General features: G+C 43.6%; 1 protein-coding gene across 1 annotated transcript; it reads right to left on the reverse strand.

Annotated features, from left to right (window-relative positions):
- LOC119378866 (39S ribosomal protein L52, mitochondrial) lies at positions 1-27,670 on the reverse strand. Its single transcript, XM_037647915.1, has 5 exons — positions 27,552-27,670; positions 26,672-26,750; positions 23,830-23,897; positions 15,403-15,467; positions 1-256 (listed from the first exon to the last, which is right to left on the reverse strand). Exons 1-5 carry the CDS (start codon positions 27,625-27,627, stop codon positions 80-82), a joined length of 465 nt encoding a protein of 154 aa, XP_037503843.1. The 5' UTR covers positions 27,628-27,670; the 3' UTR covers positions 1-79.
- Between the last annotated feature and the right edge of the window lie 226 nt (positions 27,671-27,896).

Below are 27,896 nucleotides of genomic sequence, written 5' to 3' on the forward strand. Positions count from 1 at the left end.
TAAAATCAACAAATTCCACTTTAATGTTACTGCAAGCATGTGTACAGAAATACAATATCTACTTTTCACATAAAATGCACTAAGCTTTAGCAGTTTTCTTTGCTTGAGTGGGCTGATGTATCTTCAGTTCCCATAGGCCTTTCTGCTTGAACTTTCCAGAAGCAACACGCTTTTTGATTTCTTCCTCTTCCTGAGCAACGTGCGCACTTGTTTCCTGGGCTTCGTTGATTTCCTTTAAGTACTTCACAATGGTTGTCTGAAAATGCAAACATACGTAAATACGTAATCAGCAGCATGCACCATCTCACTGACAAGATAACAGAGAGGCCGTTTCGTCCCCACACAGTTACAGCACTTCATCTTTGCAGGACTAGAGAACAGCAATAGATTGTAATGTGCAAAGAGATTGCAATGCAAATGAAAAAAACAATGTGTCACTGTAGAAAAAGAAAACAAAGTGGCTAATTATACTTGAAATGGTGACAAAATGGTGTTGCAGAAAAAAAGCAGACATTCAATCAACCATCATAATTAAAAATATTTATGCCACATGTTTCTATCAAGACGTCAGGTAATGGTATTTACATACATTAAGCCGCTTTTTAATAAAAGGGCGGTTACGATAAAGAAGTCTAATCAGTGATGGCAGTCATCTGGTGTTGGGCAGAGCATGGTAATTAGTCACTAACTAACAAAAATTTTTAAGCAGTTCTGACAGAAAATTGTCTGTCATTTTTGAAGTTTTCTGAGTTAGCAGTCAACCTGACAATTACACCATGGCACCTCATTTCCCGAACGATGTGAAAAATAGTTATGTTGCATTTCAGTACGACCATTTCGTCATTGAGAATGTTGTGGTGATCTCTTGGTGCAAGATACTAGTACAGCCATGTTGTGAAGAACCGAGTCCACTCACCACTCAATGAGACAAAAGGAGTGTGTGTGGCTCCCTGCAGTTTCAAAGAATAGTACCCAGATGGAAGGGCCAATTTGACAGTTTATGCCAGAGCAGTCATTGTAGAGCTATATGAATTTTAAACACCCACTGGGAATGTCACAACCACCTTCACTTTTGGTGACATGTCGTCTTTCCTTTTTCACATCTGAAGCCACACTGCACCTGACATGCACTGTTGCAACTTCCGAAGAAGAAGAAGTTGCCATATTCACGCGCGGCTCCAAGCCTCGAGACATTCTGCTTTGCCTGTTTAACCAGCAGGTCAAGCATGAGTTTTCTACCGCATTAAAGCCTTGAAGTTCTTTACCGAAGGCGTTTGTCTCTTCAAAGTGGTGCCGAAACCCACCAGGAGCCATCCAACGACGGCATCCACAGTAACCGAGGGCAGACAAGCGTCTATCTCAACCGGCCAATCGTCCAGACTGCCACGACTCAACCGACCACCATCATGGACTCGCTTAAAGGCAAGCGCAAAGCTCATCGCACCCTTTTAACGAAGCTAGTAAATGAAATCGAGGCGGCTGTTTCAAATGACGGAGCAAGCTTGCATGATCTTCAGGTACTCGCAGACCGGTTGGAAGGTATCACCGGCGAGCTGAAATCTGTTGATCGGGAGATAGAGCCGTATTTAACGGGCACTGACAGTGAACAAGAATTCCTTCATGCTGCCGAGTACATAGACAAGGCTGTTACTTACTCGTCCAAACTGAAGTACCGGACTCTGCAGTTGCAGCCATCGGCAGAACCTGCACCGCCAAACCTAAACTCTACCGCGGCGGATACACCGACTTCTAGTCACAGCATAAGGCTTCCTCGCCTCGAACTTTTGAAGTTTAACGGAACGCCTCGCAACTGGCCTCTATTTTGGGAGCAGTTTCAAACCGTAGTCCACGAGAACCCGGCTTTGACGGATGTAGACAAGTTTGCCTATTTGCGATCATCGCTGACAGGCCCCGCCGCTGCTGCTATTGCCGGACTGCCTGGAAGTTCGAGGTGTTATCAAGATGCACGGGCCATCCTCATTGCTCGATTCGCTAAGGAAGACATCATTGTCAAAGACCACGTCGAGCAGCTCATCGACTCACAACCCGTTCGGTCAACAGCAGATGTACGCGGATTGTGTCGCTTGTATGACGACATCGAGGCTAATATTCGTGGTCTCCGGGCATTGAAGATTACAGAGGAGTCGTTCTCAACCGTTCTACAATCGATCATCCTCCGAAGTCTACCACGAGAGCTGGTCCTCGAGTACTACCGGCGTGGTGAACAAACCAACGAACACCCGTCGTCTAGCGGAAACGACGCAGTAGGTGAGCAGACGTCTTCCGCATCGCAGAGCAGCCTACGACCTCTGCTTGACTTCATCAACAGAGAAGTGGAAGCACGAGAACGCTGCGAGTCCTGGAGCGTTGAAACGGACTGAAACAAGCGAGCTAAACAAACTGAAGCAAGCAGGTCATACCAGAAGCCATTCAAATCGAGCAGGTCGAAACAAATAGCACAGACTTCAGAGTACCACACATGAACTGTCTGTTTTTTCTGTAACAGCGACGAACATGCTACCGAACATTGCAAAGCCGCGCTTACCATCACAGACAAGAAGACCAAGCTTCAGCAAAATGGGCGCTGCTTCAGATGTACAATGAAATCTCATCTGGCGAAGGATTGCCACAGAAAGGTCAGCTGCCTTAAATGCCATCGACGACACGCGACAACCATGTGCGAGCCAAGCATCGTGAGTTCCAATTCTGAGAGTGCGGCCACGCCCCTTCAGATGCCAGCGGTCACGGGACAACGACTGATTTACCTTCAAACAGCGATCGTACATGTGTCCTCCGGTCGGACAAGTGCTGTCGCGCGCATTCTTTTTGACGGTGGAAGTCAGAGAACGTTTGTGACAAGCCGACTTGCGAAATGACTCAAGTGCAAAACGACAGGCCACGAAAATTTGTCAGTGGGATCCTTCGGCGGCCATAACAACAAGCGAAGCTTCCGAAAGGTTACGCTGCACCTCCAGGGTACAAATGAAGTCTCAAGATACAGCATAGATGCACTTGTCATTGAGAAGATTTGCAATCAACCGGTTCCAGTACTTCAAGGCGGCGAACTGAAAGAAATGTCAAACCACGGCCTCATAATTGCTGGTTTCGACTTGCCAGCCAGTCACGTTAACGAGACGTCAATAGAGCTTCTAATCGGAGCCGACCACTACTGGGAACTTGTGACAGGCCAAACACAGTCCTTAAATCAAGGTTTAAGGGCAGTGGAAACAGTTTTTGGCTGGACAGTTCACGGACCAGCGACAACCAACTTGACAGAGCTGTGCACGGAAGCCATGGTTCTGAACGTACAAGCTGGCCCTATACACGACGCAATCGAAAGATTTTGGAATGTTGACTCCGTGGAAATGGAATCACCACAGAATGAGGACGATCCTGTTCTGACATATTTTAAGGAGACCGTCAACCAAGTGAATGGTCGCTATGAAGTAAGACTTCCGTGGAAGACGGATATTCTACGCGATGACAACAAGGCTGCGGCACAAAGGCGGCTAAGTCAGATGACAAGGAGGCTTCTTCGAAACTCTGAGTTATTGACAATGTACCACGCGGCCATCTCCAAGTACGCCAATGATAATATGGCCGAAGTGGTCGACGGCACGGCAATCGCAAAAGGCCCAAAATATTATATGCCTCACCACACCGTGATCAAAGAAGACAGGTCAACGAAGACACGTGTCGTCTTCGATGCTTCTTCACATGCAAAGGAGCATATTTCGCTCAACGACAGTCTCCACAGTGGGCCCAACCTGAACGCCGATCTAGTTAGCCTACTGTTAAGCTTTCGTCGCCACCGCATCGCTCTCGTAGCCGACATTGAAAAGGCATTTATGCAAATTTTGATCAAAGAAGACGACAGAGATGCCTTGCGATACCTTTGGTATGAGAAACTTGTCGTACCTAACGAGTCTCTCCCAAGGGTGATCACTTTCCGGATGACACGGGTACCTTTCGGCACGACTTCAAGTCCGTTTCTTCTTGCGGAACTATTCGGCATCATTTAGACAAGATGTCCACTGAGTACCCTGCTACCGTCACAAAGCTGCAAGATTGCATCTATGTTGATGATATAATCACTGGAGCCGACAACGTCGATGAAGCTATCAAGCTCTGCGCAGAAACAACGAAAATATTTGCTGCCGCTGCAATGAAACTTCATAAATGGGCATCAAACGAACTAGCTGTTCTCAAGCACGTGCAGTTGAAGCAAGGTTGTGAAGAGCTTCCCGTCAGCGAACCACTACGTGTTTTCAAGGTTCTTGGGTTGGTTTGGCATCCCGATACCGACAACCTATCGTTTTCCCCTGGACCTGTCCTTGACTTTGTGAAATCCAGAATTGACACCAAGCGCTTTATACTGCAAGCAACCGCAAGACTGTACGACCCACTAGGATATCTAACCCCGTTCACTATCAGAGCCAAGATATGCTTTCAGCCAGGGGCGTAGCCAGAAATTTTTTTCGGGGGGGGGGGGGGGGTTCAACCATACTTTGTGTATGTTCGTGCGTACGTTTGTATGTGTGCGTGTATATATACGCAAGCAAAACTGAAAAATTTTGGGGGGGGTTTGAACCCCCCAACCCCCCCCTTGGCTACGCCCCTGCTTTCAGCGCATCTGGAAGCTCAACGTCGAGTGGGACGCTGCTCTTCCGCCTTCACTCCTGAATGAATGGAAAGGGTGGTGTGATGAGCTCCCTATTCTCTACGGAATCGAGCTGCCTCGCTTCTACCTGCACGATTTGGCACCACAGGTTAAGAACAGCACGCTTCACGTGTTTGCTGATGCAAGCCCATCCGCTTACGGCGCAGTCGCCTACCTGTGCACCTTCAATTATCAAGAAGGGTCTTATTCCACAATCATCCTTTGTAAGGCTCACATAGCCCCAATCAAAGAATTAACCCTGGCCAGATTAGAGCTTCTTGCTTGCTTAATCGCATCAAGACTCTACGAGCACGTCAATCGGTCCATCCCTAACTCCTTCAACAGCGTGTACCTGTGGACAGACTCTATGATAGTGCTTCACTGGATAAGAGGTGACAGCCATCGTTGGAAACAATTCGTACGACATCGAGTGGATGAGATTCAAGCTGCTACAAACATAAAGTGGTGGAACCATTGCCCAGGGAAGGAAAACCCTGCAGATATGATCACCAGAGGATCAAATGCTGAGCAGCTCGCATCGTCAGAATTGTGGTGGCATGGACCTTCGTGGTTACTTAAAGGCACCGAATACTGGCCACAGCAAGTTCGAATAATTTCGGACCTATCGACCAAAGAGAACAGACAACCATGCCACACAGAAGTGCACGAAGCACTGACTACACTGGCTACGACATCACAGTTAGCGCAACCGATTATTTCTGTCGCTAATTACAGTTCCATCACTCGTTTACACCGGACAACTGCCTGGGTCTTGCGATTCGTCAACAAACTGAAGCATGACAACAGTGCAACAGGATTTCTCACATCCCATGAAATGGCAAACGCTGAGATGTACTGGACGTGCTAAGTCCAAGCAGAAGCCTTTTCGGAAGAGATAAGGGCAATTCGAAGAGGCGAGCAGCCCTCCTTGACGTCACCTCTGCGCAATACCGGGACTTTCCTAGACGACACCGGAATTTTACGCGTGACAGGACGTCTTCACTACAGTCAAAAACCTTATTCCGAGCAACACCCGGTCATCCTTCCGAAAAAACATCGTTACTCGAAACTCATAGTTTCTCAGCACCATCGCAAACTCCTGGACGCTGGTGTACGAGACACGCTCGTCCACTTACGGGAACAGTTTTGGATTCTGCAAGCACGACAGCTTGTCAAGAATGTCATCAATGAATGCGTAGTGTGTCGTCGTCAACAGGCAAAACCATTTCAGGAACAAACCCCTCCTTTACCTCCCGACAGAGTAAATGCAGCCGAACCATTTCAAGTTGTGGGGATTGACTTCGCAGGACCGTTATTAGTCAAGGTCACACGATCGTTCAAGAAAGTGTACATAGCACTCTTCACCTGCACGGTCGTCAGAGCTATTCATCTCGAACTGGTTGAAGACATGTCTGCTTCCAGCTTTCTGCACGCCTTTCGCCGCTTCGTGTCCCGAAGAGGATTTCCTGCGACTGTATACTCCGACAACGCTCTCACGTTCAAGCGAAGCAAGAAAGAACTGCTCAACCTCTGGAAAAGCATACGGTCGGAAGAAGTCGCGAATACCTTTGCAAACAGCAAGATTGAATGGAAGTTTATCGTCGAGCGAGCACCTTGGTGGGGAGGATTCTATGAACGTCTAGTCAGATCCGTCAAGCTAGCCTTGAAGAAAACCGTCGGACAGCATAGTTTCACGAAAGAAGAACTTGTCACGACTCTAACGGAAGTTGAGGCCGTGCTGAACTTTAGGCCAATCACGTACGTTTACAGTGACGTTCGAGATCCGGAACCCCTCACAGCGGCGCACTTCATCACGGGAAAACGCCTGGTTTCGATTCCAAGCCCGAAGTCGTCCGAGCTGCGCCCAGTGTCAACAAAGCAAATGAACCAATTATGGAAGCACAGACAGAGCAATCTAGAAGATTTTTGGCAACGATGGGCAAAAGAATACCTTCAAGAATTACGATCATCCCGTCAGCACAAGCCAACTGCGGAAGTAAACATAGGAGACGTCGTACTTCTTGAAGACAGCCTACAACCGCGCCAACTGTGGAAGCTAGCCAGAGTGACCGAAGTCCACGCTGGTCGCGATGAAAAAATAAGGTCATGTACTATCAGACTTGCAGACGGAACGCATCTGCAACGACCTACCAAGTTGCTCTACCCTTTGGAAGTTCACCGGCTTTCATGAACTTTGCTTTGCGCGGGGCAGGTTGTTGCAACTTCCGAAGAAGAAGAAGTTGCCATATTCACACGTGGCTCCAAGCCTCGAGACATTATGCTTTGCCCGTTTGACCAGCAGGTCAAGCATAAGTTTTCTACCGCATTAAAGCCTTTAAGTTCTTTACCGAAGGCGTTTGTCTCTTCATGCACTTTGAATAGGTTGTTTAAAAGGTGCTGTGCAGCTGTGGCTCATGAGAAACTGAGGCTTTATACAGTGATTATAAACTCAGCAGCTGAGCTACCTTGATATATGAGAAAAATAATAAACTGAATCAATATTCCTTTAATTAACATTTAAACTGCAGTCAAACGCACTTATAATGATATTGGGTTTAACAAAATAACAATGAGCAGGCACTGCACCTTCTCTATGTATTCTATGGTGAAATAAACTGCTCACTACGACGTTCCCATGCCACATTATCAGATGTAACAATTACATTTGGCTACTTGGTGTCTGCTCAGAGAAGAAAAGGAAGGACTCAAATGACGGAAAGGAAAAATAAATGTGAGCCACCACACCCACTGAAGTACCATTTACAGTGTAATATACGTAGGGCCAGAGCCAGTTTTCCCGCCTTCTTCACACCCTCAACCTCACGCGCCTACCTCCTGTCTTCCTTCCATCCCTCAGAACACAAGTGGACAATACAGTCACCGCTCAGTTTAAGATATCCTATCACACCCTGCAATAAGGTTTGAGTGTGAGGAAAAGCTTGTGAGGGTGTCTTCGGAAGGATACTGGCACTGCAAGCCGACTGCACAAGCAGTGACAGCAGGAGATAGGGGAGGTCAACGCACGGTTGAGGAAGGAAATGGGGAAGTGGGAAAAAATTGCAGGTGACCACCTATTTTTTACTGCTGCAGGTAATCTGTAAGGGCTGGGCAAGCTAAACTAGCAGTAGACTCTAGCTTATGAAGAGACCACCATTGGTGCTTGCCGCATGTGATAGGAGTGCATGGGTTAGCCACGTCACTGTTGTCAATGGAGAGTAATAGGCAAAAACTGTGCGTCCAATGACACAAATGAAGTGACAGCCTCTTCTAGAGGCTGAGCTAACAACCTACAGTCAGAAGGATGAGGGAAGGAGCACCGACCACACTGCTTACAGTAACAGCAGCGGTGCTGCCCACACCTTCTTTCTCTCTTCCATTTGTTTTCGTGCGACTGAGTTAAATAATTATTAATTATAACAATTGGACTTTCATAGCAATTCAATGTTTTCTCAAGTAATTTTCAATGTATTCACTAAAATGGACTCATTACAAAAGCCATAACCTCTATATCTTTGAGATGTAGTTACTTGCAGAACTGTGGAATGATGAATTTTTGGTCTCGTAGCATGTGAAACCAAGGCTGGAAGCCTGAAAAATGCACCTAGCCACACCACTCAAGGCAACATAATTGCTTATGTCACTGAGTTGCAGGAAACCAGTTCACCGTAGCCATATCAGTAGTGTGCCACTCAGTTACCACCACGGTGGTGCAGCACAGTATTGGCTGCCTGCCTGCCTTTCAGCGACATAAGCAGTAATAGCGCCTTGAAGGGTGCGAACTACACATGCACTTCAAGCTCTCCATTTTGGTTTCACATGTTCTGTGAGTTGGAGTTTGTCATGCTGTAGTTCCATAGGTAATCACATTTTAACACATCCTATTGTCCAACTCCTCCATGGTCAGACGGAGCGAATGCATGTCTTGCCAAGTGGCAACCAAAGCACATCCCTACCCAGGAAGAGAAAGGAGGAAAGACAAAAAAAGAAAGTTGTGGGCCGTTCAACAAAACCTAATGGCTCTGCAATACCAGCCGCAATTTCTATAGTAGTACTGTGTTATGTTGCACATCGCAGTCAGATGATGTTCCCATTTGCACCACATTGAAGTATATGTGCTTACATGTGGGCTTTTTTGTTTTGTTTATAAGGCTGTGTGTGTGTGTACAGAACGTGCTTGGGTACTCCAAAGGCCAGTACTTCCAATCTTCGAAGCCTTAGTTGAACAAAATAAAACATTACATTGTGCTCTGCAAATTAGTTCTTTAACTTCACAGGCTACTGCGTCAGATCTTTGAAGCACACACTGTATGTGGCTGTACAAGTGGCCTGGTATGATCTTGGCAAAAGTACACATGCATAACATGGGAATATCCAAGGCATATATACACACAAGCAGTACATACACAAACACAGATGCAGGCAAACACGTGAATAGATTTCGAAGGAGTCTCACACGAAGGAGGCTCAGTGATTACGGTGCTCAGCTGCTGACACAAAAGACATGGGTTTGGTTCCGGCCACGGCAGTCACATCTCAGTGGAGGCGAAATGCTACAAGTCTGTGCACTCTGCGATGCCAGTGCATGCTTAAAAACCCCAGGTGGTCGAAACTATCCGGAAGCCTACCATATTATCCGAAGCCCTCTATAGCCTAAGTCGCCTTGGGAAGTTAAGCCCCATAAACCAACCAAGGTCGCTTAGATTCTGACACCTCACTGAATCTGCGCGTTTCTTTTTGCAGATTCAACCATTGATACAGCTTTTACAGAGAACTCACTTCATTTTACAGGTTATGATGAGTCCACTGATACTAAAAGCTTAGAAGTTAACTATATTAGATTTCTGTTAATTAGAGACTAGTTACCCTGCATTATCTATTATTTCATGCCCACCCCTGTCCATGAAATGTATCCAAAATAATTGCCCTTTGATCTCAAGACGGCTATTTCTTAATATTATGTAATGTCTTTATAGACACATCCGATATGCTGCGTGTCCTCACACACTAAGCATCCACCTTCATCTCACTACCTAGTGATTTAGCGAGTGTTACGATGAGGGCCTCCTCCTCAAGGCTACCCTAGATTAATCCCTGCTGAAGCAAAGGCCATGGTGCTTTAGAACGTTTGACCAAAAAGGAGGACAAACATCTGCAAGTTTACCTCTCCCAATTCCCAATCTCTTAAGAGGTACTATAAATAATAGATCTTTTATCATATTACAACTCTTTGCAACATGAGCATTCTTGTTGTGTTACAAGTATTGGCTCGGACAGATCATTCACGTTCAAATTATGTTATGTGCAACCAAAATATGCAGCTAACATCTTATATCAAGAACATTGCTTGACTGAAGCCATTTTCCAAAATGGATCTCAGTAACCATCAACAATCAGCAGAAGTTTCATTACACACCAGCTTACCATGCATACTGATGTAATCCATCTAACCAGTTCTTCGTATATGTATCCCTTTTTGTAGAATTGTGTTGGCTAATAGAGTAAAAGTTACTCAAACTGTATAACTACTCCCTTTCATTTTATCTATTGCTTGGAATTAATGAGAACCAACAGACAATCAAGCCAAGGAAGGTATAGAGAATGTTATTTGTAGTAATTACATCAAAAATGAGAAAAAACTGAGGTGCACGAAAAGACAACTTTCCACCGGCAGGGACCAAACCTGCAACCTTCGAATTATGCGTGCGATGCTCTACCAATTGAGCTATGGTGGCGGTCATCCTCCCGCCCACTTTATTGGGTATATCAGTGCATTTAAACCTGGGAGTGTTAGCCAGCGCCGCTCATAGCCGTGACAGCGAGTGTGGAACAATTTTTTTTGTGTCTGCTGGCATCACATAGCAACTGACTTTTTTTGATGAACGGGCATCTAATTTGGTGATGGGTGGCCAGTACCCTATGTTCGGCTTGACAAGATGGAGCTTGTTGCTAGTTTCATTATCCCGCAAATGCTGCCAGTACATTCGTAGTCTCTTACGTATATAAGGGTTCAAATATATAAAAGGGACAGGTATAGAGGAGTTGGAATTTTTTCTTTCTATGGTCGTGGCAAGCTGGTCTGCCAGCATGTTACCCTCGATTCCTTTGTGCCCTGGCACCCAGCATATTATGACATTTTGTTTCAGTGCATAAGTAGTGCAAAGAAGCGAACAGAGTGATGTAACCCAGGATTTTTGTGCATTTTAACTACTTTTAACACATTTACAACTCAAACAGTGTGTATATAACAGCTTTTGGTGTCCAATTCTTTTATGTGTTTAACTGCCAACAGTATCGCGTATGCATCTGCTGTAAGTATGCTTGTCTGGGGGTGCAGAATGTCGGTATCCGAAAACGATGGGCCAACCGCCGCGTAGGAGACACCATCATGAGTCTGATGCATCACTGTGCAACTTTGGGCAAGCATACTTATGCTGTAGCTCGAGGAAATACATCCAAATGTGTGCAAGAGGGGGCATGCTTCATAATATCTATGAAAGATGTATCACAATCTATAAGCCGCCACTGCCACGGCGTGGGTTGTTTAAAAGGGCCATTATGGAATGTTCAAAGAGTGTAATGCCGGTATCAACCTAAACAAGGGTGCTTCATTATCCCATGTGGTGTTAAGTATGAAACTTGGTACTGATGAATATTCGCCTGTAGCATCTGCAAATGGCATAGAAAGCATTCACCACGTTTTCTTATTATGCGACACCATCCATGTAGGAATAAATAAAGATGTAACTACTCTAAGGCCCTGATGTTTAAAAAAAAGCAAAACTGAAAACAGAAACCTGCCGACTGAATATACCGTAAAATTCCGAGCAAGCACTCCCCCCCTCCCCACGGTGAAAGATAATCCGACAAGATTTGAAGGGAGGGCCCTTGCTCAGCCCTCATCAAGCGAATAAAAACAGTGAATGAAGCAGTGAAAATGGCAGGAGGGCGCTTGTTCAGTCAGTGGCGGATATTTCAAATCTCCAGAAAAAGGGGAGGGGGCGGGCCGAAATTTAACGGTGTGTGTGTGTGTGTAAGTGTATGTGGTGTGTGTAATATATATATATATATATATATATATATATATATATATATCTCTTAGGATTAATAAAGCTAATGCATCGACCCTTGAGAGAATGCTGTGATGATATAATCTAGCGAACACATTTTTCTATAATCTCATAACTTGAAACAGCATGCTGGTGTTCAGAGAGATGTGGGCGACAGCAACAGATGTGCAATGCAAGCTGAATAAACTTAAAGGGCCAGTAAACAACCCCGAGGTCCAAAAATTGTAATGAAGAGAAATATGCGCACTTTTGCTATGTGAACATGCTGCCCCAAGAATTTTGTGAGTGCATGCTATAATAAGGAAGTTACAGGGGTTAGAACATCCGTTTCAGCTGGTTTCAAATTTTCGCGCGGCCTCGCCACCCTTCCGAGGGGAAAGCGTAGCTCGTCGTCGTGACTCCACCCACTTCGGCAACATGACAGGATGTCAGCAATTGACGTCATCAGTGAGCTTGATCAGTCGTTATGCACTTCCACTTGCTGCGGCTCCTGGTTGTTTATTGTTTACATTGTCGCGTGTGCTCCATAACTTGACGGGCAGTTTTCGGCTCTTTGGTATTTTTAAACCTTTCTGACAGTTCACAATGCAGCAGGAATGCGTGCTTGCTTTACAAGACGACGAAGGGGCGCAAGAGAAAAGAACCCCGCTTGCTGCGCATGCAATGGGGACACCAAGCAAGTGCGACGAGTCCGAGCTACTGGAGGTTACCCCCCTTTCCGTTCGATTTGAAGCTCACAAGTGAACAGCTTCATCCACGTGTTGCTCATGTCGAAGGCCAAGCGTGTGCAGGTGCTATGCAGTGCGAAGAATATACGCGTGACAACCCGACAGCTGCATGGCCGAAACCGCATCACCGCAGGGCCAAGAAACAAGGCGCAGTTTCGTAGCAGTGGGTAGGAACAGGAACTGACGTTTACTTGTTGAGGCCTGGTTTAGACCACTCGACAAGCTCAGTGGTACGTCACTGCGCGTACAAGGGGGATTGGTGAGGCGAAGGAAAGAGGCACGATAACTGTTTTTTAAAATGGAGGGGCTGCGCGGCGCGCAGCGCTGTAATATTTAGAAAATGTAATCACCGCGGTCTACTGTATGAATTGACGAGCTTGTTTGGGGGGTGTAAAAAAAAAAAGTCGGAGCCTGTTTACTGGCCCTTTATAAAGCATTTGCTTTCTTCTTTAGCACCTGACTTTGCGTTTCGAATGGCATTACGGAGCTAGAGAGTGGGTATTAAGATTCAGTGGAAGAGCTGTAGCAAAGTTCAATCTAGCTACTCCAACCTGCAGCTACATGTACTGCTGTTCCAAATAATGCGTGGCTCTAATGCACAATACATTTTACTGTGTGCCTGTTAGCTAGAACAGCAATACACTGCATGTCACATGTTCAGAACGTATTCTTCAAAGCATGAAGAAAGACAGCAGAATTGGTTGGTCTGATTTTTCTGACCGTTCAACATTCTACTTAATATATTTAAGAAAATAGTTGCTAAAATTTTATAATAATTGTTGCTATCGCCTCACAATACCTGCCTTAGTCATTCATTTGTTTGTACATTAGAAAATTGGCATTAATGTGTGAACTTCTGTATTCAACTTGAACAGCCCCAAATTGCTATAAAGCCTCAGTCTTGTGCAAAAAGTTGTATCGTTTACCTTAATATACACAATACTTCGTACGATACATCGGAAATACAGATACTGATACACCATCTGCCAAAGGCATCATGATACAGACATACAAGATACCCAAAGAATATCTAAGATACATGCATCTTCGATATTGCCCGGCCCTGCATTCATCCACCTCAATAAAGCAATGGAAACTGCAATGAGAATAAGCAGGACTCATCCTTGATGGTATTGGCACAAATTGCTAGTACAAGTGAAGCTCGGACTTTGGAGTTGAAGGGTTAACAATGACGACAAAATGTCCCATATTTATTCCAATATAGGTCTGCTTTTTTTTTTTTCAAGAAATGTCAGCTATAATTAGCTATCGAGCTATATTCATGATCAAAGCTAGCAAAAATACCGAGCTAATGGAATTCCACTGTTGCGCTCACCGTTCTTCAAGCACAGCCAGCTACACTAGTACTTCACGTATGTTTATTTGCTGTAAATTGACGCACCACAGCAATAAAAAGGAAGAATCACATTAAGACCCCAAATAAAAGCGTTCAGAGACCACTGTAAATGCTACCGACTACAGTTATGACTCAGCCGCTGTAGCTGCATAAACTGGCACGCTCAGCCAGAATCTTTTGTTGAATGATTAAACAGTGGAAATAAGAATAGCGTCATCCACGGAACCATGATCACTGTACGTGATTCTGTTGTCACCAAATGTTGAGAAAATACAGACCTTTCCAAGGCCATGCTTTTGCTTGCAGAAAACTGACATGTAATAGGTTTTGTGCATGCGTATTGTAAGCCGTGCTTATTGTAAATTATCGTGTGTCATGTTCCGATTTTTCCATTTTACAAAAGATATGGGTCAACCTATATTCGAATCATCTTTTTTATTTCCTATAGAGCACAATATACAGGGGTCGACCAATATTCGGGCTCAACCTATTTTCGAGTAAATATAGTAGTTACGACACGTAAGAGTTACAAGTGTTAAGGAAGAACTATAGTTTCATGCAAAGTTTATGTCCAGCTGTACCCTAGAGAAGACTGTCAAGACTGTTCACATGGAGACTGTTCTTTTTAAACATTGTTGACAGGAAAGGCCGTCAAACTGTGACTACTGCAACTCATAGAACTTGTAAGCATCATTTTCAACAGAGTACAGATACAAGGCATTTCGGACACATCCAGTGTATCAAAAACTCAGCCAGTCATAAACATTGGTACCATGTAAGCAGCATCACCATGCTGATGCACCATCCATTTAAACGACAATCAACTAATGCATTGCAAATCATGCAGGTGATGCAGGATGTTTGCTCAATGATATGCAACAGTAAACAGGTCAGCTGAGCTTAAAAACAGGTCTAAATTCCAATAGACTGGAAATGTTTAAATTATCAAAGAACTGCAGCAACAATGGACGGTGTTTAACAGTGCATGAACAAAGGAAGCCCCGGACGAGGAAAGCAGCAGTAGTTATGAATACCAATTTTAACTTCAAACTCTGCAGCTGCTGAGAGCATTTCCTGGAATGGTCGGTAGTACAAGTTAAAACTTGGGAGCACAACCTAGCTCACTCTTTTCTTGTGATAGGAAAAAATGACAGAGAAAACTCATTTTCTAACAAGACTAGGCAGTCATGGCTGCTAAGACATGGTTCACATTCAAGGAGAATCATTCTTTAGGGACAGCTGGAAAAAGGCTAAGCTGAGCTTTAATACAAAACAGCTGAGCTTTCATCGCACTAGTGTTAGACCTGACCATCATGCATGAGTGCAGGCGTCTTCAAGTACGTGTTTATGGCACCATGAAAACGTCCCTTCAAAAAGCAAATGCCAAACCAACTTTTCGTTTTCTATTTCATGCTGTCATTGTCTCTGTGTCTAGTGTGCAATTCACAATTTCTTAAGAAGCAACAAAGGATAAAATGCTAATAAATGTAACAAAATCATGCTTACAAACTGGTGCAACTGCAAAAGTACCTAAAGAGCATTTAAAAAATGGAGAGGGAGCAGCAGGAAAGGGTGCATCAAGGTACTTACACAGTACTCCAGCTGCTGAAGATATCGTTTCTTCTGGGCCCCAATCAATGGAGTCGGCCTTCCATCTGTAAATGAGGATCACTCTATTACAAAAGAAAGAAACATACCAGCACAAACATACTGCTCGACATTATAAACCCGCCATAGCTAACCAAAACTACAGGTGAGGTTCGAAGGAGCAATCATAAAAGCAGGGGTCACACACTCATGTCAGGAACCACCTCTGCAAAAATTTTCAGGCTGCTGTGCTCAGTCATAGCTGGCATAGCGTAATGCTAACGTTCTTAGTGCTTGCTTGCACTTAGGAGCAGCAATGCCTTCACTGCTGCTCGCTGAAAAGTTGCAAAACCATGGTGGATGCATCACAGTGACAGTGTCATCTCAGCCACACCTGCATGTCTTCCATTCCACTGGTTATGGAATCAAGGCACCTGTCCTCGGTTGTGGCATTTCGCAATATGCCACCATTGATGACAGAAGGTCGGAACAATCTGCATTCAAGCATGATTTTGACAAACATTTTACTTTCCTGAATCTTGCTCGCTCAATAAACCTTTTTTAAGCAATCCCAGATCGGCCCGCGAGCGTGCGCAGCACTATGGGAAAAGTGTGTACGTCGAGCAAGCCGGCTGTTTTGACTGCCGCTGCTCGTTGACTCCATGGGAGCATGAAACGAAAATAACACGTCGCTGCTTGTTGACTACTATGCACCTGCATGTATCTCTACGCATAAAATTTGAAAGGAATAACGCAGTCAATGTAGGTATTACCGAGCGGATGTATATCGGATGCAGCAGTTAAGCGGCATGCATGTTATAGAGTGCTGATACAGTCAAAACGTGCTATCGTGAGGGATGTGAGCTATAACACCGAATTCTTGTTTATTCAACGATTACTTGCAGTGTGCTGATATGAAAATGCAAGAGATACCTTTCCACTTGAGCACTTAGCGGTGACGCAGACCCAGAAAAATAAATCTCAAGGGGGGACAAACATGTCATTGCGGCCAGATTGTTTTTATAAATTTAGACTTTATTTTTAATTACATAAAAATTGAAATCGTGCTTTTAAATAAAATTCTGCTCCTTGGAAGGCCTTCAGATTTCAGAGTTATCGTGCGTGACTGCTGACCTGAACATCGCGTGATCGAATCCCAGTTGCGGTGGCCGCAATACCCGTGTACATACTTAGATTTAGGGCAAGGGCCCGTGTCAAGAAACCCAGGTGGTCGAAATTTCCGGAACCCTCCTCTATGGCATCTCTCAAAATCATATCTTCGTTTTGGGACGTAAAACCCCACATATGATAGATTTCAGAGTAGGCGTTAAGGTGACACAACTTTTAAAGAATTGAAAAGAATTTGGGGAAGGGGCAGGGACACTTGCGAGGGGTGTCCCCCCAGCCTGAACATGGGGTCTCAGGATCCTCCAGAAACGCAGTTCGCAAAGGCGAACTGCGTTTAGCCGCTATGGCATTTAATGCCACAGGGGCTTGTTATTGAATTCACTTGTGACTGAATCACTTCAAACAGGTTTATTTTACTGCACGTGTTGTTTTTGGTTTGTGCTATATATGCACAAGTATTTGTTGAGTCAGTCACATTGTCATCTTGTCAGTGTAATATTGTGCTTGAGAACCTTTATTTTATTACACATCCGACTGCTTTGCTTTTAATTGTTATTGCACAGAAGTTCTGTAACATTTTTTTTTTTTTTATTGCCCTGTACCAACAATATGTTCTGTTTGTTATTGGTTTTGTAAAAATTTAATGTATGCCCTTGTATTCTATACTCCATCACTGTAGAGCATTGTAGAGGTGACAAGGCCTCAGTCAGGCAGACAATGTTCTGTCTTTAGCCTTGCCATGCAAGACTCATGACTATGTACATATCTACAGTATGGTCACCTATGAGCTAACACGCGAAAACACAACCGGCGTTCGTAAAATCCAACACCTGTAGTTACTGCCAACAAAGGGTGATAGACAATTATCGTTTTTAACTATGGTGCTAGCGATGCGCATGCTATCTAGTGAATGTATATCATTTTACTAAATGCCGACTACACTTTCTGGTGTACCCTTGAAATATCAAACCCTCACCTTGTGCTCGTAGACAGTGTCGATGGACGCTGATTACAAATGTGTCCACGAATTATAAACCACTCCTGTGCTTCATGGAAAATCAAGTTGCATCTTTTTTTTTTATTTAATAAATGCCATAAGGCATACTGGCGAAAAAAAAAAAAAAATTTAGACTTCTGAGTCGCTCAGCTGGTCCAACAGTGGAACAGGGGGAAATCGTTGAGAGGCCGTCGCAGCTAAATACTAAAGTTCATGATTGAATTACGTGGTAATATGTTACCCCTTGCCAACTTCACTTTATCTGAGGAGTGCCTGTACGGCGCAAGTGGAAAGCTAAAGCACGAGGCCCACGCGCTCGTCGCAGCGGCTGCTGCGGCATACACACTTTTCCCATTAGCTCTTGGACGCCCGTTGGTGGTGCTCGTGTGCTTGAAAAAGGTCTATTGCAAACCCCCTTTCATTTCTAGATATTGAACAAAAAGTAGCTGTGGCAAACTCGTTTGCAGCGGTTCACTTTTTTTCTTCTTTCTAACAAATTTTTGCTATGGGGCAGGGCTATTAGTGATTTGACTTTCATAGTCGTGCACTATTTACCTCAATTAGCAGAACACAACAAGATCGTCCTTTGGGGAGATGGCACAGCTCATGCTTTTATGCACATTTAAAGCTATGTATTAGGGAGCAACAGTGCCAGGAAGCACAGTGCAAAGTAGGAATGGCACTGCCAAAAATTCAACTGGTTCTTTTATTCTGTAGGCAGAAGGAACTCAGTAATTTCCATCTCCAATTAGCAGACATGCATACAAATGGCATAGTGTACAAATGGGCCCTCAACAACTAACAAGCTCCATGCATCAGAGCAGTGTGACTCATGTCATGCAACCATTTATGTCATAACACACTGTGGCCAGTAACTATAGAGCAGCAAAGATAGGCGGCTTGAGACAATTAATAAAATTGATTTGTGAAAAATGTAGCAGCGTGCAGCATGGTAACATGTCCCACTAAGCTTAGGCATGCCTAAAGTTCAAGTGCAATATGAGAAGACTGTTCATTGCTCTCTTGGCATTTTTGAGACAAAATGGCAAGAAGGTAAAGATTGTTGCATAATTCATTTGTTTTCACGATGTGTCTCAACAATGAATCAATGGTCAATTTTTGCAAAGAGGACCTGGGCACCACTATGTTCTCTGGAAGTGTTGGCTGAAAAATGTTTCGGCCTAAAAGGGTAAACTGTCATCCTCTCTTTGGAAACAAAAGGAATGGTCGATTCCACGAAAGATAAAAAAACGGTGTATACTTGATGTTTCCGATTTTCCTGATAATTTTGTATGTTGTGCACATATGACTGCACAGCACAAAATCGCAGTTCTTTTTCAAATAAATTTTTTCAACACAGGAAAATTCTGCAAACGTCACCGATTGACGACGACCATTTTATGAAGAGTGCGTTTTCATAAATTCGGAACGATGCTGGCAGCTACTGAAGCTATATATTACAAATATCTTTCTTTTTAGCAGAAGTAGAAGTAAAGGAGAAATAGCTCTTATTATTTCATACAATTTCGAGCAAATTATGTATTTTTAAAAATTCAAAAAAAGCGCTGCGTTTTTGAAAATCAGTCATATTTGGGACGCTCTGGCTACTTCTGTGAACACCTTAGCTTGTTCATATTTGCAGTATCAATAGGCCTTTATGTGAATAGTGAACCTCTGCATTTGCATTTCTCTAATAACTTTCAAAGTAGTAAATTTTCATGCTCGAAACACCAAAAAGACAAAAGTGCTCCTCGATTCAAAAATCTATAATAAAAAAAAACCCAATCTCAATTTTGTTCAAAGTCCCCCAAAATGTTCTCAAAGGACTGCAGAATGATATTATGAAAAAACATGTTGCATCATTTTCATTAGAACAAAAGCAGAAAATGTCAAGCATTGTGTTTCCAGAGCGTGGTGGCTACTGCGTAAAGGACATCTCTAGTAACAAGAAACTACAGTAACACGCCTTTTTCCTTCTCTGAGCCTCGCTAAACAACAGTAATGATCTATTGTCGGAAAGTGGGAACTGTTTTGTAAAGAAAAAGATCGTACCAATTAAATGCATTTGCGTGGTTTGCGACTTCACGCCAGTGTTAGACATCCCTCAGTCCACAGTACACACTTTCAGTTGTAGCCTCCTTTTCTTTCATCTATTTCAGTTGAGTATAAATCATATCTTGCGTACTAAAGAATGCATTCCCTCCATGCGTCTCTTATGATGTTGTGCTGTGCCAGAATTGAGAGATTGGAATAAAAGGCAAGGTCTCTTCATGAATGGAAATGAATTTCTGAAGAGCGGTCTCCAAGAGGTTTGGTTTTTGTTGGCCCAAATGTGTACGTTGTCAAACCTTATGTGATCAATGCAGAGTTTAAAAAGAATCGATTACGTGAAGATTGGTGGCAGCCGTTTTGACCACAGACAAAACACATTTTGTTTGCATTGCATCTGCTTTGCTTTGCATGTCCTTGTATCTCTTGAAGCAGTGCTGGCAGATCTGGTCTCCCTCTTGAATTGAGCGCGCATCCTACTTCATGACCCTCCGCAAAAGAGACTTGATCAAATATCTTCTACACAACGAAAATTCCGTTGCAGCGGAATTTTCGGTAGTCCGTACAAAAAACTCTGTCATGGCTATAACGCCTGCCCATAGCCACCTTCAGAGCGAAGGACAGTGATCGCACCAAAGTGAAGCACAATTTGGATGCTTAACTTCTATCTCAGGTGGTGTTTGGCTGACTGGCATATCCGTGCTTGTTGCTGTCATCTGCTCAGGCGGGCGTCTATCGCGCCACCCTTTGCACCTGTCCGCCCATCGCATGCTACTCCGTTTACACGAAGGCGTGTAATGCGGGCCACTCGATCCGCCACACGACCCGCACGGTGCAGACCCAGAGACCGGGCGGGAGAGCGACGAGCGGTGAAAAATGTATCGTGTAACCAACGCAATCGACACCCCAGCATTTTCTCGTGCAGAGCGACAAAGCCTGGCAAACCATGTGTGGCTGCTGTGCTTAGGTTGCACTGCGGTACTCGTCGTTCACCACTCTAGCCATTTGCGATTTCTCACATTCTTACAATGCATGATCGACTCAGCTACACAAATTTCGCGTTTAGCTTCGTTGCTTTTATAGAAGCGCATTTACTCAAAAAAAAATTATCCAGAGGAATGAAAATGTCCGTGCTGCCCGTCGACGAGGAAATAAGTGGTGTCGCAAATGCATTTAATTGGAACGATCTTTTTCTTTATAAAACAGTTCCCACTTTCCGGCAATAGATCATTACTGTTGTTTAGCGAAGCTCAGAGAAGGAAAAAGACGTGTTACTGTATTTTCTTGTTACTAGAAATGTCCTTTACGCAGTAGCCACCACGCTCTGGAAACACAATGTTTGACATTTTCTTCTTTTGTTCTAATAAAAATGATGCAACATGTTTTTTCATAATATCATTCTGCAGTCCTTTGAGAACATTTTGGGGGACTTTGAACAAAATTGAGATTGGGGTTTTTTTTATTATAGATTTTTGAATCGAGGAGCACTTTTGTCTTTTTGGTGTTTCGAGCATGAAAATTTACTACTTTGAAAGTTATTAGAGAAATACAAATGTGGAGGTTCATTATTCACATAAAGGCCTATTGATACTGCAAATATGAACAAGCTAAGATGTTCACAGAAGTAGCCATAGCGTCCCAAATATGACTGATTTTCAAAAACGCAGGGTTTTTCGTGAATTTTTAAAAATACTACATAATTTGTTCAGAATTCCATGAAATGATAGGAGGCATTTCCCCTTTACTTCTACTTACGCTAAAAAGAAAGATATTTGTAATATATAGCTTCAGTAGCTGCCAGCATCGTTCCGAATTTACGAAAATGCACCCTTCGTAAAATGGTCGTCGTCAACCAGCGACGCTTGCAGAATTTTCCTGTGTTGAAAAAATTTTTTATTTGAAAACTAACTGCGATTTCGTGCTGTGCACTCATATGTGCACAACATACAAAATTATCAGGAAAATCGGGAACATCAAGTATACACCGTTTTTTTATCTTTCGTGGAATCGACCGAATGTGTTTTTGTAAGTGGGTCCTTACATCATCTCACTGCAGCACTGTAGAATATAAAACAAAGAACTACTTTTTTTTTTCAATGCCAACACACTCCAATAGTAATTTTAAAAAAAAAAGAGGACACACTATAACATGCGTGCATAGATTATATATATATATTTGCTTTCTGCACAACAGACGAAAATATACCAGGAGTGTGGTTCGTTGAGCTAGTTGGTCACACATTTGTAAATGGGAAAAAAGTGCTAAAGGAGACGTAGCACAAGTGAAGAACAGCGCTCGTCCTGTCTGTTCCTTCGCTTGTGCTACCTCTCCTTTCACGCTGTTTTTTCCATTTACAGACGAAAATATATTCTGTGCCCATGCCACTGCACACATTACGTTGACTGCTCGTAACATAAAATATTATTCTGCCCTGCTTAGTATGGCCAGCTGCAAGTGCTATGCAGTGTGCTACATGGTCTACATGCAACAGTGCTTTAAATATAATGATTTTCACTGTCCTTAACTTGAGGCAGAAAGAACTTAGCTTCTGTCGTCTTCAGGAGGCTATCAAACTTGGGTGGTGCTAGAAGGAAGGGAGATCATTTTCTAAGGGCTCGTTTATCTTTGTTAGACACAATATTAATGAGAACTAACAGACAATAACGCCAAGGAAAGTATAGGGGGTGTTATCTGTAGTATTTAGAACATAAATGTGAAGAAAGTAAAGTGGACGAAAAGATGACTTGCCGCCGGCAGGGACCGAACCTGCGACCTTCGAATAACGCGTCCGATGCTCTACCACTGAGCTACGGCGGCGGTCATCCTCCCGTCCACTTTTTCGGGTATATATGTTGATTTAAACGTAGGAGTGTTAGTCAGCGCCAATCGCAGCCATGGCGGCGAGTGTAGAACACTCTTTTTTTGCCTGGTGGCGTCACGTAGCACGTGATTTCAACACATTGCAATCCACCCAGTCGCCATAAGTTGTAAGAAGCCTCTTCTATATCTACAACTTGTGTAAATACATCTGTCTTGATTGCCTAAAGTGTAACAACAAGTCCTTCAAATGGAACTCTGTGCAGCAACAGATGCACAATGTCTTTCAGTGACCCATGTGCAATAACTTGAAGAGATGCAAGAATTAGGATGAGCTAAGAATCTGGAAAAGTAGCTTCATTTAACACGTTTATAGATGGTATAAGCACACACAAGGTATACAAGTGAAAAATGAGAAAACCGGTCAAGTGTTGTCCTGTATTGTTTCAACCCTTTGTTGGCAGCCTATGCGTATAACATATATAAAAGAAAAGTTGCATGGGATGCCTAAGCATACTCTTATGTGATGAGAGCATAAAAGCATCTCTTTTGGCTAGGTTCTTGTGATGGAGGGGTGCTGAAAAGTGGTCTTGCAGAGTTGTGTTATAAAAATGAGGCAATGCAAGAGGCCGAATCGTGTTATAAAATGTTTGGTTTGTTAAGTCTAAATTATTTGCGTTTTCTGTGTGCAGTGCGAACGGATCCAGGCTAGAACATGAGCCACACTATAATTATTTCTCGTGAACAACTTTCTCCACGTACCACAGCTTTCCAACCGCTCCGTTGACGAGTCCATCAAGCACATCAATGTTTCACACAACCATGTACAATTATACAATGCATAATGTTACTTTGCTGAACCAGTTCCTGTGTCTGCCTTTCCCAGCCCTTCTCGAATTTGGTCACTTGGGTGTAGAGCATACACGTTTCGATTCACACTCATTCCCTCGTGCTTCCTTATCAACTAAGCGCTTCACCAACGAGTCATCTCCCGATGCCAACATCAGGCTCACTGCATGCATGCTGCTGCAGCACTCCTTCTGCAGAAGGCCAAATGATAGGGTGGACAATGGTGCATTCCCTTCGAGTAGGACTTCGCCTTCCTCTGTGGAGATCTCCCTCACCTAATCTGCGGCTACAATGGCTGACCACGGCTGCAAGTTGCTACAGGCACCGGTGTTGACCACTTCCAGTGAAAGAGGTCTTTGTGCTTTCTAGACACGGAAGTTGTGGACACCCAGTGAGCACATGTTTTCGACAGTTTAGTTGAGTAACGTTTTCATGTTAAAAGAAAATAACGAGCCTTTCTCCCGCTTTCACCATACTGCCATGGAAATACGAGATAGTGCCACTCAAGTTATTACACAGCACATTCAGAACAGTGACAGTGCTAATGAACACGTTGATCAGCAAGACCACACAAAAAGTTGCTGCGTACCATTGAATGTCCAGTCTGGCGCATCAGCAAATGCAGGGGTTTCATTCCAGCGCCTGGGAAGACCAGCTCTGAAAAATAAAACAAAATTTTTTTATTATAGAGAAATAAAAGAGTACCACCACTGCTATTGCCCTCTTTTAGCATAGGAGAATGCGCGTGGTGTGCCTGGAAGTGAGAATGAATTTTGTGGGGGTTCGTTGTCCACTCCAAAAAGAAGGCGCTCATAGACGGCGGGCAAACGCAATATTTATTAGTCCAAACTTTAACGTTACAGCAGCCTGAAAACAATAAGAGAACTTGCAAGAATCCCTTCCACGAACCACTTCTGCGCCGATGCCACTATCCCTGGCCCCGGTGGACCGCACGCCACGCACACGAGCACTCCTGACAAACGTTCGCCGACCACTCCCCTCGGGCCACTCTCTGTGCTGGCTTATGAAACATTTGCATATGAAGGCACATGCGCAGTAATGCTCGTCGCCGCTTGCCATCAAAGCCGCTGTGGTCGAGGGCAAGGGTTGTTATCCACGATCCCCACGATTTCTATACCACTAGCAAAACAAACTTGCACCACCAAAGGAAAGAGCAGGGGAGGCCTTGGGAGCCTTGGCTCCTTTCTGAGCCATGGCAGCCCTTTTGCACTTGCATCAATGAGGATTAAGTGACCAGTGCATATAGCTTGATGCAATGGCCTTCAACCAATGCACCCGCTGTACGCACCAAATGATGTGAGCTGTAGCAACTGATGTATGCACCAGCTGACTGGTGCATACATCAATGGTGTATGGTACCGTGTGACCACCACCTCTGGTTTCCATTACCTAAATATATCTTATGTCCAGAGCCCCAATGCACATAAGCTCCACATAAAGCTTATCACATTACATGAAACGAGTGCCAATTTGCTGTGTGTTCAAACAATTGAGGGTTTTTGCACAATATGTTCTGGGTTGACAGCCATTGCGAGAAGCAAAAAACACATAGAAAGCATTTCTAAAAGCACTCCTCAAAACAGGCTACCTAATCTTCTAATGCGCAATACTGAAATGGGCATTGCTTGAACTGCAACGACATTGTACTCATCAGCAATACTGGCGGCAAGTTGCAAAAAATTATCAAGAACCTCAACAGAGATAAATATGCAGAAGACAAAGATAATGCTATTAATAGCCTGGTGAGAAAAGAAGAATTCAAGATTGGCAATCAGCCCCTGAAGTCTGCACAAAATTACGCACATCTAGGTCAGTTACTAACAGGGGAGCCTACTCATGAAATGGAAACTAACTGAAGAATAAGGATTGCCTGAAGTGCATACGGCAGCCATTCCTAAAGCATGAATCGAAACTTACCACTGTCCTTAAAACAACACGTATACAATCATTTCATTTCGCTGGTACTAACATACGGGCAGAAAGGATAACAAAACAATTCATGAGGAAGTCTAGTACTACGCAGCGTGCTACAGAATGGAAAATGATAGGCATAACAAGACAGTTCCCACAAACTCCTAATTTTTTTTTCGTCTCTTTACTTTTCACGATAACAGTGGCAGTTACGTGCATTCTGCATTAGATGATTCATTAAGTCACATGCCATAATAAGTGACATTAAAGAAAGTGTGTTTTATGTACAGCCGCTATTGCATGAGACCTTGGTCAGGATATCTTAAAACTATTCTGTTATTTCCTATTCTAAGTTTGCTGTTAGCCCCCCGTGATTCGCTTAAAATTTTAATTAATTAAATTCAAAACCAAAATATGATAATGAGGTGCGTCCTAATGGGGGTCTCTGAATTATTTTGACCACCTGGGGTTTTTTAATGTGCATCTAAATCTATGTACATGGAAAAATATCTGATAGAAATTCAACACAAAGTTGGCTGTTTGGCCTGCGAAGGGAGATAAGGCAACAACAATGCTCACAATGATATAGTTGCTTCAGCCAAAGTGCATTTCTATGTTCCAATGCCTATTTATGTCACAGTAGTCACCAATTGCAGGATGCTAACTACATCACAGACAACCCTTCATTATATTTGTTGCACAAAACCACAGCATTTAAAGGATGCATGTTATAATATTCGTTCATTATTTGAACATTTCACGGTAAATGGATGAACAACGTCAACAGATGATGTAAACAATCTTGACTTCGAATTCTTGCACCAGTGCTTCTTTGGAAATGTACTAACATGTCATTTCCTACTCTTCGACCTTTGCTTCAAACAAAGGACCTTAATTTAAAAATCCTAGAAAAAATAGTAGCATGCCTAAAAGCAAGCAAATAATTTTATTTAAATGATAACTCGTAAGTGCCATCACAGATGCCGTTTTTTAACCCACTGGTACTTCAACGTGGCAGCTCTGATGAGATCAATGCAGTATCTTCACTGCTGTGGTTAGCTTGTTTCAATGAGATAAAGACAGCGCAGAAATGTTGCTGGCATTTATGCCAGAATATGGGCATGCAGTTTGCTGATTACTTTCTTGCAATGTCACGAATACAGCTCCCTACCATGCTGGTACTACAATATGGTGGCTTCAACGACATCAGCGGAAGCCATCTGGAAGTTTTCTACAAATTACTTAGTTTGTACAGATGTATGCGTCAAAACAGACGTTGGTCAAGTGAGAGCTGAAGAATGTATGTGGACGAATGTATGAGACATTTGAGCCCTAGCTCCAGGCTGTCACGTCGCCTATTATGCCGATACTCGCTATGTGGTTGTAACTCAAGAGTTGTTGAGAAAAAAAGACACAGGTTGTGTATCTTAATCTTGAAAATAAACGTGTTTTACAATTTGTAAACGAGTGGGATCAAAAAAATATACGCCGATACTCACGCTACCCTCCAATGATGGTTTCGCAGCAGTCCTATGGTTTTCCTGGGCTTTGTACTTGCACCTCGGGATGATTGTACAACTAGTCCCCAGAGAAACAGAGAGTCGAGTGAGGTAAAGTCATATTATCATGCTACTTCGTCTGCACTCATGTTGCTTGCAATATGCAAGCAGCTCAAGTAGTTTCACGAGAAAGAGTAGACATCAAGAGCCGCTTTCGCTCTGGTACTGTGAGCAGAAAATCGCACAAGCACTGTCTGCCTAATTTCCTCCGATGTCACCAAAGGGCGTGACGAAACTGTGACTTATACCTCCAGATGCATCACTGCAATAAGAAGTATTTCTTAAATATAAGGTTTCGCTTGATGCGGCGTGTTTCGTACCGCGGAATTTCGAAAATGCATATACTAGAACGCGAGAAATTTAGAGAACGCGGTTCCTAAAATAATTTCAGATTCCGTTTTTACATACCTGAATTGTGAAGGGAATGCTCGAGAAACTGCAGATAATTGTAGACGTACTGAACTTATCTGATCAGTTCTGCACCCAGAAGCCAAACTACCCCAGTGCCGTTCCTATTACTAAAGCGTTTCCAACGACATACAATGCTGCTCGAACACACCTAGGGCTCGTGAGACAGGAGAATGATGAAGCCAAAAGCATGCGCTGTCATAACATAACATGAAATACGGCCCCTGAAGCCTTTTTTTCTTTAATACGGCAGCAGTTTATTCCTGGCAGTTAAGCAAGGTCGGTGCTCACTCCAACGCTCCGGCCAGGTAAATAGAGAATAGCGCGCACGAATCAAGGTAGGAATGGTTTTTATGGTTTCATTAAATAATTATGTGCTTTTCTGACAATGGGGAAGCATTTTTATACATACCCTTTGCGACGGTTCCTTGCCGAATTTGAAAGCATTTGCCCAATGTACTCCGAGCACGACTCGTGAGCGCTGCCATCTTTGAAGTGTAGGTCCGCAGCAGCTGGTAGTTCAGCGAAAAAAAGTTGCACGATCATATAATCGATTAAACGGACCGCCAATCTTTAAATGCATTTATAAACGAAATATTTCATTTCTACTCATTTCAATTATGTAGTACCTGTTGCCCATGCAGCTAGATGAGTGCAGGCTAGTCGTCCAGTGTTGGCGGTAACGTGTTACTATGCCAACAGCGTGACGGCGTTGCCACATTTTGTTTAGGTGTTCTGTGGCGTTGCAAGCACTAAA

This window comes from Rhipicephalus sanguineus, chromosome 1, assembly GCF_013339695.2.
Source record: "Rhipicephalus sanguineus isolate Rsan-2018 chromosome 1, BIME_Rsan_1.4, whole genome shotgun sequence".
In the NCBI taxonomy this organism is placed as follows: Eukaryota; Metazoa; Arthropoda; class Arachnida; order Ixodida; family Ixodidae; genus Rhipicephalus; species Rhipicephalus sanguineus.

What these genes read in the sequence shown, in the direction of transcription:
- LOC119378866 (XM_037647915.1), bottom strand. Translation starts at nt 27,627, where the DNA reads ATGGCAGCGCTCACGAGTCGTGCTCGGAGTACATTGGGCAAATGCTTT. An exon ending in GCAAGGAACCGTCGCAAAGG is followed by an intron (nt 26,751 to 27,551) that starts GTATGTATAAAA and finishes TCTGGGGACTAG; the next exon opens with TTGTACAATCATCCCGAGGT. An exon ending in AACCATCATTGGAGGGTAGC is followed by an intron (nt 23,898 to 26,671) that starts GTGAGTATCGGC and finishes TTTATTTTTCAG; the next exon opens with AGCTGGTCTTCCCAGGCGCT.